The following is a 17,953-nucleotide window of genomic DNA, read 5'->3' on the forward strand; positions in this document are numbered from 1 at the left end:
CTGCACCCCCTCCCCCACACTGTACCCCCTCCCCACACTGCACCCCCTCCCCCACACTGCACCCCCTCCCCCACACTGCACCCCCTCCCCCACACTGCACCCCCTCCCCCACACTGCACCCCCTCCCCCACACTGTACCCCCTCCTCACACTGTACCCCCTCCCCCATACTGTACCACCTCCCTCCCCCACACTGTACCCCCTCCCTCCCCCACACTGTACCCCCTCCCTCCCCCACACTGTACCCCCTCCCTCCCCCACACTGTACCCCCTCCCTCCCCCACACTGTACCCCCTCCCTCTCCCACACTGTACCCCCTCACCCATACTGTACCCCCTCCCCATACTGTACCCCCTCCCTCCCCCACACTGCACCCCCTCGCCCACACTGCGCCCCCTCCCCCACACTGCGCCCCCTCCCCCACACTGCACCCCCTCCCCCACACTGCACCCCCTCCCCCACACTGCACCCCCTCCCCCACACTGCACCCCCTCCCCCACACTGCACCCCCTCCCCCACACTGTACCCCCTCCCCACACTGTACCCCCTCCCCACACTGTACCCCCTCCCCACACTGTACCCCCTCCCCCACACTGTACCTCCTCCCCCACACTGTACACCCTCCCCACCACACACTGATCCCCCTCCCTTCTCCACACTGAAACCCCCCTCCCCACATTGAAACCCCCCCTCCCCCACACTGTACCCCTTCCCCACGCTGTACCCCTTCCCCACGCTGTACCCCTTCCCCACGCTGTACCCCTTCCCCACGCTGTACCCCTTCCCCACGCTGTACCCCTTCCCCACGCTGTACCCCTCCCCCACGCTGTGCCCCTTCCCCACACTGTACCCCCTCCCCCACACTGTACCTCCTCCCCCACACTGTACACCCTCCCCACCACACACTGATCCCCCTCCCTTCTCCACACTGAAACCCCCCTCCCCACATTGAAACCCCCCCTCCCCCACACTGTACCCCTTCCCCACGCTGTACCCCTTCCCCACGCTGTACCCCTTCCCCACGCTGTACACCTCCCCCACGCTGTACCCCTTCCCCACGCTGTACCCCTTCCCCACGCTGTACCCCCTCCCCCACGCTGTACCCCTTCCCCACGCTGTACCCCCTCCCCCACGCTGTACCCCTTCCCCACGCTGTACCCCTTCCCCACGCTGTACCCCTCCCCCACGCTGTACCCCTTCCCCACGCTGTACCCCTTCCCCACGCTGTACCCCTTCCCCACGCTGTACCCCTTCCCCACGCTGTACCCCCTTCCCCACGCTGCACCCCTTCCCCACGCTGCACCCCTTCCCCACGCTGAACACCTCCCCCACGCTGAACACCTCCCCCACACTGAACACCTCCCCCACACTGAACACCTCCCCCACACTGAACACCTCCCCCACACTGAACACCCTCCCCCACACTGAACACCCTCCCCCACACTGAACACCCTCCCCCACACTGAACACCCTCCCCCACACTGAACACCCTCCCCCACACTGAATCACCCTCCCTCCCCCACACTGAACACCCTCCCCCACACTGAACACCCTCCCCCACACTGAACACCCTCCCCCACACTGAACACCCTCCCCCACACTGAACACCCTCCCCCACACTGAACACCCTCCCCCACACTGAACACCCTCCCCCACACTGAACACCCTCCCCCACACTGAACACCCTCCCCCACACTGAACACCCTCCCCCACACTGAACACCCTCCCCCACACTGAACACCCTCCCCCACACTGAACACCCTCCCCCACACTGAACACCCTCCCCCACACTGAACACCCTCCCCCACACTGAACACCCTCCCCCACACTGAACACCCTCCCCCACACTGAACACCCTCCCCCACACTGAACACCCTCCCCCACACTGAACACCCTCCCCCACACTGAACACCCTCCCCCACACTGAACACCCTCCCCCACACTGAACACCCTCCCCCACACTGAACACCCTCCCCCACACTGAACACCCTCCCCCACACTGAACACCCTCCCCCACACTGAACACCCTCCCCCACACTGAACACCCTCCCCCACACTGAACACCCTCCCCCACACTGAACACCCTCCCCCACACTGAACACCCTCCCCCACACTGAACACCCTCCCCCACACTGAACACCCTCCCCCACACTGAATCACCCTCCCCCACACTGAATCACCCTCCCTCCCCCACACTGAATCACCCTCCCTCGGCCACACTGAACCCCCTCCCTCGGCCACACTGAACCCCCTCCCCATCACACACTGGAACCCCTCCCCCGCACTGAACCCCTCACCCGCACTGAACCCCTCACCCGCACTGAACACCCTCCCCCACACTGAACACCCTCCCCCACACTGAACACCCTCCCCCACACTGAACACCCTCCCCCACACTGAACACCCTCCCCCACACTGAACACCCTCCCCCACACTGAACACCCTCCCCCACACTGAACACCCTCCCCCACACTGAACACCCTCCCCCACACTGAACACCCTCCCCCACACTGAATCACCCTCCCCCACACTGAATCACCCTCCCTCCCCCACACTGAATCACCCTCCCTCGGCCACACTGAACCCCCTCCCTCGGCCACACTGAACCCCCTCCCCATCACACACTGGAACCCCTCCCCCGCACTGAACCCCTCACCCGCACTGAACCCCTCACCCGCACTGAACCCCTCCCCCACACTGAACCCCCTCCTTCCCCCACACTGAACCCCCTCCCTCCCCCACACTGAACCCCCTCCCTCCCCCACACTGAACCCCCTACCCCCACCCCCACTCAACCCCCTACCCCCACCCCCACTCAACCCCCTACCCCCACGCACTGAACCCCCTCCCTCGGCCACACTGAACCCACTCCCTCGGCAACACTGAACCCCCTCCCTCGACCACACTAGGAACCCTCTCCCTCCCCCACACTGAACCCCCTACCCCCATCGAACCCCCTACCCCCATCCCCACTGAACCCCCTACCCCCACCCCCACTGAACCCCCTACCCCCATCCCCACTGAACCCCATACCCCCATCCCCACTGAACCATCTACCCCCACACACTGAACACCTCCCCCACACACTGAACATCCTCCCCCACACTGAACCCCCCTCCCCCACACTGAACCCCCCTCCCCCACACTGAACCCCCCCTCCCCACACGCACACACTGAACCCCCTCCCTCAGCCACACTGAACCCCCTCCTTCGGCCACACTGAACCCTCCCTTCCCCACACTGAACCCCCTCCCCGCACTGAACCCCTCCGCGACACTGAACCCCTCCCTCCCCCACACTGTACCCCTCCCAAAAATGAATCCCTCCCCCACACTGAACCACCTCCCTCCCCCACACTGAACCCCCTACCCCCCACCCCCACTGAACCCCCTACCCCCACCCCCACTAAACCCCCTACACCCACACACTGAACCCCCTCCCTCGGCCACATTGAACCCCCTCCCTCGGCCACATTGAACCCCCTCCCGCCCCCACACTGAACCCCCTCGCTCCCCCACACTGAACCCCCTCCCTCCCCCACACTGAGCCCCCTCCCTCCCCCACACTGAGCCCCCTCCCTCCCCCACACTGAACACCCTCCCCCACACTGAACCCCCCTCCCCCCACATTGAACCCCCTCCCCACACACACACACACTGAACCTCCCACACACACACGCACTGAACCCCTCCCTCAGCCACACTGAACCCCCTCCCTCGGCCACACTGAACCCCCCCCCCCACCACACACTGAACCCTCCCTCCCCCACACTGAACCCTCCCTCCCCCACACTGAGCCCCTCCCTCCCCCACACTGAGCCCCTCCCTCCCCCACACTGAGCCCCTCCCTCCCCCACACTGAACACCCTCCCCCACACTGAACACCCTCCCCCACACTGAACACCCTCCCCCACACTGAACCCCCCTCCCCCCACATTGAACCCACTCCCCCCACACACACACACTGAACCTCCCACACACACACGCACTGAACCCCTCCCTCGGCCACACTGAACCCCCCCCCACCACCACACACTGAACCCTCCCTCCCCCACACTGAGCCCCTCCCTCCCCCACACTGAGCACCTCCCTCCCCCCACACTGAGCCCCTCCCTCCCCCACACTGTGCCCGTCCCTCCCCCACACTGAACCCCCCTCCCCCACACTGATCCCCCTCCCTCCCCCACACTGAACCCCCTCCCTCCCCCACACTGAACCCCCTCCCTCCCCCACACTGAACCCCCTCCCTCCCCCACACTGAAACCCCCCCACACTGAACCCCCTCCCTCCCCCACATTGAACCCCCACATTGAACCCCCACACACACACACTGAACCCCCACACACACACACACACTGAACCCCCTCCCTCCCCCACACTGAACACCCCCACACACACACATTGAACCCCCTCCCTCCCCCACACTGAACCCCCCCCCCCCCACACACACACACACTGAACCCCCTCCCTCCCCCACACTGACCCCTCCCTCCCCCACACACACACTGAACCCCCTCCCTCGGCCACACTGAACCCCCCCCACCACACACTGAACCCTCCCTCCCCCACACTGAGCCCCTCCCTCCCCCACACTGAGCCCCTCCCTCCCCCACACTGAGCCCCTCCCTCCCCCACACTGAACACCCTCCCCCACACTGAACCCCCCTCCCCCCACATTGAACCCACTCCCCCCACACACACACACTGAACCTCCCACACACACACGCACTGAACCCCTCCCTCGGCCACACTGAACCCCCCCCCCACCACCACACACTGAACCCTCCCTCCCCCACACTGAGCCCCTCCCTCCCCCACACTGAGCCCCTCCCTCCCCCACACTGAGCCCCTCCCTTCCCCACACTGAGCCCCTCCCTCCCCCACACTGTGCCCGTCCCTCCCCCACACTGAACCCCCCTCCCCCACACTGATCCCCCTCCCTCCCCCACACTGAACCCCTCCCTCCCCCACACTGAGCCCCTCCCTCCCCCACACTGAACCCCCTCCCTCCCCCACACTGAACCCCCTCCCTCCCCCACACTGAACCCCCTCCCTCCCCCACACTGAAACCCCCCCACACTGAACCCCCTCCCTCCCCCACATTGAACCCCCACATTGAACCCCCACACACACACACTGAACCCCCACACACACACACACTGAACCCCCTCCCTCCCCCACACTGAACACCCCCACACACACACATTGAACCCCCTCCCTCCCCCACACTGAACCCCCCCCCACACACACACACACACTGAACCCCCTCCCTCCCCCACACTGACCCCTCCCTCCCCCACACACACACTGAACCCCTCCCTCGGCCACACTGACCCCCCCCCCCCTTTCCCACACTGACCCCCCCCCCACACACACACATTGAACCCCCTCCCTCCCCCACACTGAACCCCCCCCCCCCACACACACACACACACTGAACCCCCTCCCTCCCCCACACACACACTGAACCCCTCCCTCGGCCACACTGACCCCCCCCCCCTTCCCCACACTGACCCCTCCCCCCACACACACACACTGAACCCCCTCCCTCGGCCACACTGAACCCCCCTCCCTCCCGCATACTGAACCCCCCTCCCTCCCCCACACTGAAACCCCCCCTCCCCACACACACACACACACTGAACCCCCTCCCTCGGCCACACTGAACCCCCTCCCTCCCGCACACTGAACCCCTCCCTCCCTCCCCCACACTGGACCCCCCCCCCCACACACACACACTGAACCGCCTCCCTCGGCCACACTGAACACCCTCCCTCCCCCACACTGAAACCCCTCCCTTGGCCACACTGAACCCCCCTCCCTTGGCCACACTGAACCCCCCTCCCTTGGCCACACTGAACCACCTCCCTCCCCCACGCTGAACCCCTCCTTCCCCACACTGAACCCCCCCCCCCTACACACACACACACACACACACACACACACATACATACACACACACACACACACACACACACACACACACACACACACACACACTGAACCGCCTCCCTCGGCCACACTGAACCACCTCCCTCCCCCACACTGAACCCCCTCCCCCGCGCTGACCCACCCTTCCTAGTCCCACCTCCCCCACACCCAGTTCCCCCCTCCCCGGCCCCGAGTCCCTCCCCCCATCCCCTCACCCAGTCCCTCTCGCCCCGCCGCACACCGAGTTTGCTTTGTTTAAATTTAAGACCCTAGTTTCAGATTTGACTAATCACTTTTAAATTTCAAGGAAAATGTTGTATTATGGCCACTATTCACTGAAGACCCCTTTACTACAAGGTTAGTAATTAACCCTTTCTCATTGCACAATGCTAGCTCTCAAATAGCCTGTTCCCCAGTTGGTTCCTCGACACACTGATCTAGAAAACCCTCTTTATACATTCCATGTATGGTCCTCCACTCTATTACTGCAGATTAGGTTTGCCCAGTCTATATGTAGATTAAAGTCCCCCATGATTACTGTATTACGCTTGTTACATGCACCTCTAATTTCCTGATGTATACTGTGCCCTACATTACCACTACTGTTTGGGGGGTCTATAAACAACTCCCACCGATGTTTTCTGCTCCTTGCTGTTTCTTAGCTCCACCCAAACTGATTCTACGTCTTGATTTTCCGAGCTAACATCCTTTCTCTCTACTGTCTTTATCCCATCCTTTATTATCAGGACTACCCCTCCTCCTTTTCCAATTTTCCCTATCTCTTCTAAAAGTTAAGTATCCTGGAATATTTAGTTCCCAACCTTGATCACTTTGCAATCATGTCTCTGTGATGGCTATTAGATCAAACCTGTTCATTTCTATCTGTGCTATTAATTCACCTATTTTATTTGCAAATGCTTCACGCATTCAGATATCGTGCCTTTAGCTTTGACTTTTTTCTATTTTTCCCTGATGCAATCTGTCCTCATAATTTAACCCATTTAGCCCCGGTGTCATTCTGGTGAATCTGTGCGGTGCCCAGAACTGGACACAGTTAGTCCAGATGGGGTCTGACCAGAGCTCTGTACAACTGGGGGGTGTGCAGCCTGCTGTGCTAGGCCGCCACACTGCTCCTTCTGCTCCCCGGCCTGCTCCGATGGTGCTCGCAGGCCGGGGGAGTGGAAGGAACGGTGTGGTGGCGTACCACACCTGGGAGCAGCACGTGCTGGAGCAGCAGGGCGACGGCAGCGAAGAAGGCGACTGGATTTGATGTCACCAAGGTCCAGGTCGATGATTGGAGCGTGGGCAAGTACAGCAGGAGCGCCGAGGTCGAGGCGAAGGGGCGGCGAGAGACTGTAGAGCGACGTGATCGGGGCCCAGGAGAGCCGAGGGCCCTGGGGCAGCACGGGCCCAGCCCACACTGCGGCATGTGCGCGCACTAGGCCCGTGCAGGAGAGCTGGTCTCCAGTCGTCCTGGTTAACCCTTGCCACTGGGCCAAGACCGAGCTCTGTCAAGCCCGTGTGGTGGCTGGTGTGCAACGGCCACCCCACGTTAAAAAAATCCGCACACGGGCATCTTCCACCCTTCAGGGTGTAGTGCGGGACCTGGAATATTAGGTCCTTCATTGAAACACCTGTGAACTTTTTGGCGTGGAAGCGAGTCATCCTCGGTTCGAGGGACTGCCTATGATGATGATGTACAACTGAAGCCTAACTTCCCTTTGTATTCCAGCCCCCTTTTGAGATAAAAGCCAACACTCCATTAGCCGTTTGATTGCTTTTGGTCCCTGTCCCACTCGCTTTTCGTGATTTGTGTACACAAACTCCCAAATCTCTCTGCTCCTCCACTATTCTAGTCTCTCACCATTTATAAACCACTCCGACCTATCTTCCTTAGGTCCGAAGTGGATGACCTCACACTTTCCCACGTCGAGGCCCAGCTGCCACAGTGCTGCCCGCTCACTCAGTCTGTCTCTGTCCCTTTGCAACCTCTGCTCCCGTCTGCACAACCCGCTGTGCCTCCGAACTTGGTGACGGCAGCCAACTTGGATACACAACCCTGCATTCCTTCATCCAAGTCACTGATTAAGAATGACCACAAGATGAGGTCCCCAGCGATATTTTTGACGTGTATATATTTTTTGTTGCTAGGTGCTGCTGCTGCTGCATCTCTCCAGCCTGCGCCCGAGAGTTGCTGGGCATCATCGGACCATGACGTGGCGAGCCAGCTGAGGGAGTGTAAGCTGCTGCTTCAGTACATCTCCGAGTCGCTGCAGGCCGAGGGCATCGCGGAGGCCCATGTGAAGGAGTGGAAGTGAGTCCCACTCAATAACCATTAACGGCAAACAAAGAGCTTGCATTGCTATAGCGCCATTCCCTACCTCGGGACGTCCCAAAGCGCTTCGCAGCCATTGAAGCACTTTTTATTAAAAAAAAGTGTAGTCACAGTGGCAAAGTAAGGGAACGCAGCAGCCAATTTGCGCGCAGCAAGCTCCCACAAACAGTACTGAGGCAATGATTGCATAATCTGTTTTGGTGATATTGGTTGAAGGATAAATTTGGCCAGGAGACAACTCCCTTGCATTTCTTTGAAATGGGATCTTTTACATCCACCTGAGAGGGCAGATGGGGCCTCGTCCAAAAGACAGCACCTCCAACAGTGCGGCGCTCCCTGAGTACTGCCCCTCCAACAGTGCGGCGCTCCCTGAGTACTGCCCCTCCGACAGTGCAGCGCTCCCTGAGTACTGTCCCTCCGACAGTGCAGCGCTCCCTCAGTACTGCCCCTCCGACAGTGCAGCGCTCCCTCAGTACTGTCCCTCCAACAGTGTAGCGCTCCCTCAGTACTCTCCCTCCAACAGACAGTGCTCCCTCAGTACTGTCCCTCCGACAGTGCAGCGCTCCCTCTGCACTGTTGGAGGGGCAGTACTGTGGGGAGTGCTGCACTGTCGGAATGGCAGTACTGAGGGAATGCTGCACTGTCGGAGGGGCAGTACTGTGGGAGTGCTGCACTGTCGGAGGGGCAGTACTGAGGGGAGTGCTGCACTGTCGGAATGGCAGTACTGAGGGAATGCTGCACTGTCGGAGGGGCAGTACTGTGGGAGTGCTGCACTGTCGGAGGGGCAGTACTGAGGGAGTGTTGCACTGTCGGAGGGGCAGTACTGAGGGAGTGCTGCACTGTCGGAGGGGCAGTACTGAGGGAGCGCTGCACTGTCGGAGGGGCAGTACTGAGGGAGCGCTGCACTGTCGGAGGGGCAGTACTGAGGGAGCGCTGCACTGTCGGAGGGGCAGTACTGAGGGAGCGCTGTCAGATGTGCCATCTTTCGAATGGGACATTAAACCGAGGCCTTGTCTTCCCCCTCAGGTGGACAGTAAAGATCCCACAGCATTATTCGAGGAAGAGTTAGGGGAGTTATCCCTGGTGTCCTGGCCAATATTTATCTTTCAACCAACATCGCCAAATAAACAGATTATCTGGTCATTTATCATATTGCTGTTTTGTGGGATCTTGCTATGCTGAAATTGGCTGCCGCACTTTCCTTATTCGACTACTTTTTAAAAAGTACTTCATTGGCTGTAAAGCGCTTTGGGACATCCCGAGGTTCTGAAAGGCGCTATGGAAATGCAAGTCCTTTCTTTTACTATCCCTTTAACAGTCGCTGACCCGCTCTGTCCGTCTCTCTCTCTCTCTCTCTCTCTCTCGCCCTCGCCCTTTCTCCTGTCTCTAGGGAGCAGATTGAGGAGCTGCAGCAACAGACGGTTCCCCCTCTGACCCACGTGGCGGTGATTGGAGACACGGGATCGGGTAAGAGCAGTCTGCTGAACGCCCTGCTGGACGAGGAGGCTGTGCTGCCCACCTCCGCCATGAGGGCCTGCACTGCTGTGGTAGTCGAAGTCTCGCACAACGCCCACGAAGACTGCTACCAGGCCGAGGTGGAGTTCTTCTCTGAAGAGGTGAGCTGAGCTGGTTTCCCCCCCCCCCCCACCGTTAGAAGAAGGGGCTTTAATTCTCCTAAACAATAGGGTTCACTGCATGCTATATAGACAGAGCTAATCGATCCCACAACCAGTGGATCAGATCAAAGCTCTGCAGTCCTGCCACATCCAGTCGTGAATGGTGGTGGACAATTAAATGACTAACGGGAGGAGGAGGCTACATGAATATCCTCATCCTCAATGATGGTGGAGTACAGCAGCCGAGTGCAAAAGACAAGGCTGAAGCGTTTGCAACCATCTTCAGCCAGAAGTGCCGAGTGGATGAGCCATATCGGCCTCCTCCTGAGGTCCCCACCATCACCGAATCCAGTCTCCAGCCAATTCGATTCACTCCACGTGATAGCAAGAAATGGCTGAGCGCACTGGATACAGCAAAGGCTATGGGCCCCGACACCATCCCGGCTGTCGTGCTGAAGACTTGTGCTCCAGAACTAGCCACACCTCTAGCCAAGCTGTTCCAGTACAGCTACAACACTGGCATCTACCCGACATTGTGGAAAACTGCCCAGGTATGTCCTGTCCACAAAAAGCAGGACAAATCCAATCCGGCCAATTACCGCCCCATCAGTCTACTCTCAATCATCAGCAAAGTGATGGAAGGTGTCGTCCACAGTGCTATCAAGCAGCACTTACTCACCAATAACCTGCTCACCGATGCCCAGTTTGGGTTCCGCCAGAACCACTCGACTCTGGACCTCATTACAGCCTTGGTCCAAACATGAGACAAAAGAGCTGAATTCCAGGGGTGAGGTGAGAGTGACTGCCCTCGACATCGAGGCAGCATTTGACCAAGTGTGGCATCAAGGAGCCCTAGTAAAATTGAAGTCAATGGGAATCGGGGAAAACTGGTTGGAGTCATACCTAGCTCAAAGGAAGATGGTTGTGGTTGTTGGAGGTCAATCGTCACAGCCCCAGGACATCGCTTCAGGAGTTCCTCAGGGCTGTGTCCTAGGCCCAACCATCTTCAGCTGCTTCATCAATGTCCTTCCCTCCATGATGAGGTCAGAAATGAGTACACAGTGCTCAGTTCCATTCACAACTCTCCAGATAATGAAGTGATGCAGCAAACCTGGAGAACATTCAGGCTTGGACTGATAAGTGGCAAGTAACATTCGCACCACACATGTGCCAGGCATTGACTATCTCCAACAAGAGAGAGTCTAACCACAGCCCTGTGATGTTCCACAGCATTACCATCGCCGAATTTCCCACGATCAATATCCTGGGGGTCACCATTGACCAGAAACTTAACTGGACCAGCCACATAAATACTGTGGCTACAAGAGCAGATCAGAGGCTGGGTACGAGATTACAAATGAGAAAGATGAGGTACAAGAAAGGCTGGCTGTACTTAAGGTAGGCAGGTCACCAGGACCAGATGGGATGCATCCCAGGATGCTGAGGGAAGTGAAAGAAGAAATCGCGGAGGTACTGGCCATAATATTCCAATCCTCCTCGGATACGGGAGTGGTGCCAGAGGGCTGGAGAATTGCAAATGTTACACCCTTTGTTCAAAAAAGGGTGTAAGGATAAACCCAGCAACTACAGGCCAGTCAGTTTAACCTCAGTAGCGGGGAAGCTTTTAGGAATGATAATCAGGGACAAAGTTAACAGTCACTTGGATAAGTGTCGATTAGTTAAGGAAAGCCAGCATGGATTGTTAAAGGCAAATCGTGTTTAACTAACTTGATCGAGTTTTTTAATGAGGTAATAGAGAGGGCTGATCATCATCATCATAGGCAGTCCCTCGGAATCAAGGAAGACTTGCTTCCACTCTTAGAATGAGTCCTTAGGTGGCTGAACAGTCCAATATGGGGGCAATGCGGTTGACGTGGTGCACATTGACAGTGGCCTTTGATAAAGTGCTACATTATAGACTTGCCAGCAAAGTTGAAGCTAATGGATACGAAATTGGCTAAGTAACAGGAAACAGAGCGTAGTGATGAGCGGTTGTTTTTCAGACTGGAGGAAGGTGTTCCTCAATACAGGGACCGCTGCTTTTCTTGATATATATTAATGACTTGGACTTGGGAGTACAATTTCAAAATCTGCAGATGACACAATACTTAGAGGTATAGTGAACAGTGAGGGGGATAGTGATAGACTTCAAGAAGACATAGACAGGCTGGTCAAATGGGCGGACACGTGGCAGATTAAATTTAATGCAGAAAAGTGCGAAGTAATATATTTTGATAGGAAGAATGAGGAGAGGCAATATAAACTAAAGGGTACAATTCTAAAGAGGGTGCAGAAACAGAGAGACGCGGGGGTATAAGAACATAATAGGAACAGGAGTAGGCCATACGGCCCCTCGAGTCTGCTCCGCCATTCAATAAGATCAAGGCTGATCCGATCTTGGACTCAGCTCCACTTTCCCGCCCGTTCCCCATAACCCCTTATCCCCTTATCGTTTAAGAAACTGTCTATTTCTGCCTTAAATTTATTCAATGACCCAGCTTCCACAGCTCTCTGAGGCAGCGAATTCCACAGATTTACAACCCTCTGAGAGAAGAAATTCCTCCTCATCTCAGTTTTAAATGGGGATCCCCTTATTCTAAGATCATGCCCTCTAGTTCTAGTCTTCCCCCATCAGTGGAAACATCCTCTCTGCATCCACCTTGTCAAGCCCCCTCATAATCTTATACGTTTCGATAAGATCACCTCTCATTCTTCTGAATTCCAATGAGTAGAGGCCCAACCTACTCAACCTTTCCTCATAAGTCAACCCCCTCATCCCTGGAGTCAGGACGGTCTTCACACAGTGAGTGATCCATACAAGGAATGGACTTCTGGATAGATTTGTGGAGGCAGAAACACTGGAATCATTTAAAAACAAGTGATTCTATCAGGAGTGTGCTTCAGGTTGTCTCTGGGTGAGCATTCCCTGGATTACCAGTCCAGTACTATCGCCACGACACCTTGATTATGGTAGTTCATGGGGTTATGTTACTGGACTAGTGATCCGGAGAACACAAGCTCCAATTCCACCATGGGCATTTGAGAATTTGAATTCGAGTTAGAAAAACTAGGAATAAAAAGTGAGCAATGAAGCTGTCGGAATGTCTTATAAACCCAACTGGGTCACGAATGTCCCTTCGGGGAAGGACACCTGCCGTCCTTACCCGGTCTGGCCCTACATGTGACTCCAGTCCCACACCATCGTGGTTTGACTCTTAACTGCCCTCTGAAGTGACCTTGCAAGACACTCGGTTGTATCAAATCCTGCAGCGGTTCAAGACGAAGGCAGCTCACCACCACCACCTCAGGCAGCGAGGGACAGCCAATAAATGCCGGCCTTGCCAGCGATCCCGAGAATTTTTTTAAAAATCATTCTTGGGATGTGGGCGTTGCTGTCAAGGCTGGCATTTGTTGGCCACCCCTGGTTTCCCATGAGAAGGTGGTGAGCCGCCACCTTGATCCGCTGCAGTCCGCGTGGTGTCGGTTCGCCCACCGAGAGGAACGGGCTGAGTGTCCGCGCTGATCCTGCTGAGCCCGCCCTCTGCCTGTCTTCCTTGTACGTTTACCTCCCTTCCTTTATTCGGGCCTCAGGAGTGGGATAAAGAGCTCCGCTCGCTGCTCAACGACATGACCAACAAAAGGGGGCAGCTGAAGAAGCGACGGCCGGACCCCAACTCCGAGGCCAGCGTGGCGTTCGGCCGCGTGAAGGCGGTCTACGGCAAGATCCTCCCGTACGACGAGCTGAAGCAGCTTCGGAACGTGACGCAGTACCTGGGGCAGACCGTGCCCATCTCCGAAACACAGGTTGGTGCCGGTTGTCTCGCTGTTGTAGTGTTGTGCCGACAGAATCATAGAAAAAAGGTGCAAGGGAGTCCCCAGCCTCTGATCTTTCAGTGTTGTACCAACATCAACTCACGGGTGATTTAAGTAACTGAATTTCGCTCCTGAATGACCTGAGATTTCTTTCGGTCCTTTTGATTTTAGAGATTTGTGCAAGCGCCACTCGTGACACTCGACGTGCTATAATGTTGACCGTCCTGTATCCCCTGTATCCCCTCCTCAGCGCACGTTCCCCTCGTCAATCCCCCCTCCCCACATCAATCCCCGTCTCTGTTTCCGTCGTCAATTCCACCTACCCCCCCGTCCCAGCTATCACAGAATGGTATAGCACAGAAGGAGGCCATTCGGCCCATTGTGTCTGTGCCGGTTCTCTGAATTAAGTCCCACTCCCCTATTCTTCCTCCTTCTCCCCTTCAAGTATTTATCCGATTCCCTAAAGAAATTATTATTGAATCTGCTTCCACCGCCCTTTCAGGCAGCGTGTTCCAGATCACCGTAAATCCTCTGATTACCGACCCTTCTGCCACGGCAAACAGTGTCTCTTTATTTACTCTATCCAAACCCCTCATGATTTTGAACACCTCTATTAAATCTCCCCTTAACCTTCTCTGCTCTCAGGAGAGCAATACCCAGCTTCTCCAGTCTCTCCACATCACTGAAGTCCCTCATAAGAAATAGGAGCAGGAGTAGGCCATACGGCCCCTCGAGCCTGCTCCGCCATTCAATAAGAACATGGCTGATCCGATCATGGACTCAGCTCCACTTCCCCGCCCCCTCCCCATAACCCCTTATCCTCTTATCATTTAAGAAACACTCTCTTTCTGTCTTAAATTTATTCAATGTCCCAGCTTCCACAGCTCTCTGAGGCAGCGAATTCCACAGATTTATAACCCTCAGAGAGAAGAAATTTCTCCTCATCTCAGTTTTAAATGGGCGGCCCCTGATTCTAAGATCACGCCCTCTAGTTCTAGTCTCCCCCATCAGTGGAAACATCCTCTCTGCATCCACCTTGTCAAGCCCCCTCATAATCTTATACGTTTTGATAAGATCACCTCTCATTCTTCTGAATTCCAATGAGTAGAGGCCCAACCTCCTCAATCTTTCCTCATAAGTCAACCCCCTCATCCCCGGAATCAACCGAGTGAACCTTCTCTGAACTGCCTCCAAAGCGAGTATATCCTTTTGTAAATAAGGAAACCAAAACTGCACGCAGTATTCCCGGTGTGGCCTCACCAATACCCCGTATAGCTGTAGCAAGACTTCCCTGCTTTTATACTCCATCCCTGGTGCCATTCCAGTAAATGTCCTCTGCCCCCTCCCCAATTTCCAGGCCAGGAATTTCCGCTGCAAAGTGCAGAGGTTCATCGATTCCCAGGCTGACGAATCCCGGGGCGGCCGAGTCGGCGAGCTCTGGCCCATCGTGAAGCGGGTGCGTATCCGAGTGCCAAGGTCCGACGTGCTGCGGACTGGAGCTGTGCTGGTCGACCTGCCGGGTGTCCGAGACTCCAACGCCGCGAGGAACAGCGTCGCCAAGGAGGTGAGCAGCCACGGCCTCGCCGCATCAACCGTAACAACATCAACTTGCATTTGTATAGCGCCTTTAACGTAGTGTTATGCGATGAAAATTTGACACCGAGCCGCACAAGTAGAAATTAGGAAGAGCTATGTTTTAAGGAGCGTCTCGAAGGAGGAGAGAGAGGCGGAGAGGTTTAGGGAGGGAGTTCCAGAGCTTGGGGCCCAGGCAGCTGAAGGCACGGTCACCGATGGTCGAGCGATTATAATCAGGGATGCTCAGGAGGGCAGAATTAGAGGAGCGCAGACATCTCGGGGGAGTGGGGGGGGTGGAGGAGATTACAGAGATAGGGAGGGGCGCGGACCATCGAGGGATTTGAAAATAAGGATGAGAATTTTGAAATCTAAGCGTTGCTTAACCGGAAGCCAGTGTAGGTCAGCGAGCACAGGGGGTGATGGTGATCGGGACACGGTGCGAGTTAGGACATGGGCAGCCGGGTTTTGAATTACCTCTAGTTTACGCAGGGTGGAATGTGGGAGGCCAGCCAGGAGTGCGTTGGAATAGTCCAGTCTAGAGTTGACACAGGCACGGATGAGGGCTTCAGCAGCTGATGAGCTGAATTCTTCCTCTGGTTCGGGGTGGCGTGGGGGAAGAGATGTCCAATAATCTGTAACTCTCTCCCGGGTGCCGGTAATTCTATCCCTGTATCTTCGAGATTGTAACTAACTGGGTACGGTCATGGTTATGCTGGAAACACTCAGCCGATCAGGCAGCATCTGTGCAAAGAGAAGCAATTTAACCTTTCGGATTGATGATGAATGGTCAAGGGCTTGAAACGTTGACTCTTTCGGTGGGGTCATGTGACAAGGTCGGGTGTAGGGGCACGGTCTGGCTGTAATTCTGCTGTGTGTGGGGGTTCTGGTGTATGAAATGATGCAATGTACTGTGAGCCCAGTGACCAGGTGTAACCTGGTCAGTCTTTAATGGCTTCCAGAGGTGAGGATACAAAGGTGAAGTTCAGGTTTTATACCGGGCCCAGCACGAGTGCACCTATGACCCTAGGACCTCCGACGGTAGTGCCCCCTGGTGGTGGGCAGACCTTATGTACATACTTTACAGGGGTCAGGGCTCGTGTGTCGGGGCAGGTCTAGGGGTTGGGTCTGGCTGTAATTCCACTGTGTGTGTCTCTTGTGCTCAGTACCTGAAGACGTGCGATGCCGTGTGGATCGTGGCCAATGTGACCCGAGCGGTCGATGACAAGACGGCCAAGGACGTGCTGGATGAGAGTCTCCGCAGGCAGCTTCTGCTGGACGGGCAGAATGGACGCATCGCCTTCATCTGCACCAAGACCGACTCGCACAACGTGACCGAGATCCTGAAGTACGGGCAGGGCGGGGGGAGAGGTTAACGGAGGGGTGAGGAGGTATTCAGAGGGCTGATGAAAAGATTGGTCAAAGAGGTGGGTTTTAAGGGGGGCCTTAAAGATGGAGAGGTGGTGGGAGTTCTGGAGCGTCTTCCAAAATGTGCTGCGTGGAGGATTGAAGGCACGGCCGCCGTTGGGGCGAAGGGAAGGTCCGGGGGTGACGCGAGGGGGTGCACAGGGAGGGGGGGGTCGGGGGAGGAGGTACACAGGGAGCGGGGGTCGGGGAAGGAGGTACACAGGGAGCGGGGGTCGGGGGATGGCGTGCACAGGGAGCGGGGGTCGGGGGAGGAGGTACACAGGGAGCGGGAGTCGGGGGCGATGGTGTACAGGGAGGGGGGGTCGGGGGAGGAGGTACACGGAGTGGGGGTCGGGGGCGATGGTGTACAGGGAGGGGAGGTCGGGGGTTGGTGCACAGGGAGGGGGGGGTCGGGGGAGGAGGTACACGGAGTGGGGGTCGGGGGAGGAGGTACACGGAGTGGGGGTCGGGGGAGGAGGTACACAGGGAGCGGGGGTCAGGGGTGGAGGTACACAGGGAGCGGGGGTCGGGGGAGGAGGTACAGAGGGAGCGGGGGTCGGGGGAGGAGGTACACAGGGAGCGGGGGTCGGGGGAGGAGGTACACAGGGAGCGGGGGTCGGGGGAGGGGGTACACGGAGCGGGGGTCGGGGGAGGAGGTACACAGGGAGCGGGGGTCGGGGGAGGAGGTACACGGAGCGGGGGTCGGGGGAGGAGGTACACAGGGAGCGGGGGTCGGGGGAGGAGGTACACAGGGAGCGGGGGTCGGGGGCGATGGTGTACAGGGAGGGGGGGTCGGGGGAGGAGGTACAGAGGGAGGGGGGGTCGGGGGAGGAGGTACACGGAGTGGGGGTCGGGGGCGATGGTGTACAGGGAGGGGGGGTCGGGGGAGGAGGTACACAGGGAGCGGGGGTCGGGGGAGGAGGTACACAGGGAGCGGGGGTCGGGGGAGGAGGTACACAGGGAGCGGGGGTCGGGGGAGGAGGTACACGGAGCGGGGGTCGGGGGAGGAGGTACACAGGGAGCGGGGGTCGGGGGAGGAGGTACACAGGGAGCGGGGGTCGGGGGAGGAGGTACACAGGGAGCGGGGGTCGGGGGCGATGGTGTACAGGGAGGGGGGGTCGGGGGAGGAGGTACACAGGGAGCGGGGGTCGGGGGCGATGGTGTACAGGGAGGGGGGGTCGGGGGAGGAGGTACACAGGGAGCGGGGGTCGGGGGCGATGGTGTACAGGGAGGGGGGGTCGGGGGAGGAGGTACACAGGGAGCGGGGGTCGGGGGAGGAGG

The 17,953-nt window shown here is 57.8% G+C and overlaps 1 protein-coding gene across 1 annotated transcript in view; it reads left to right on the forward strand.

Annotated features, from left to right (window-relative positions):
- Positions 1 to 17,953, forward strand: part of LOC139242389 (uncharacterized) — a gene marked incomplete at its 5' end in the record, with an annotated part of 55,827 nt that overhangs the window by 21,181 nt on the left and 16,693 nt on the right. The window contains 5 exons of the mRNA XM_070870336.1: positions 8,081 to 8,243; positions 9,655 to 9,880; positions 13,472 to 13,684; positions 15,051 to 15,257; positions 16,432 to 16,613. Of these exons, the coding sequence (XP_070726437.1) occupies positions 8,081 to 8,243; positions 9,655 to 9,880; positions 13,472 to 13,684; positions 15,051 to 15,257; positions 16,432 to 16,613 (991 nt within the window). The remainder of the gene's footprint in view (positions 1 to 8,080; positions 8,244 to 9,654; positions 9,881 to 13,471; positions 13,685 to 15,050; positions 15,258 to 16,431; positions 16,614 to 17,953) is intronic.

This window comes from Pristiophorus japonicus, unplaced genomic scaffold, assembly GCF_044704955.1.
Source record: "Pristiophorus japonicus isolate sPriJap1 unplaced genomic scaffold, sPriJap1.hap1 HAP1_SCAFFOLD_1317, whole genome shotgun sequence".
Classification (NCBI taxonomy): domain Eukaryota; kingdom Metazoa; phylum Chordata; class Chondrichthyes; family Pristiophoridae; genus Pristiophorus; species Pristiophorus japonicus.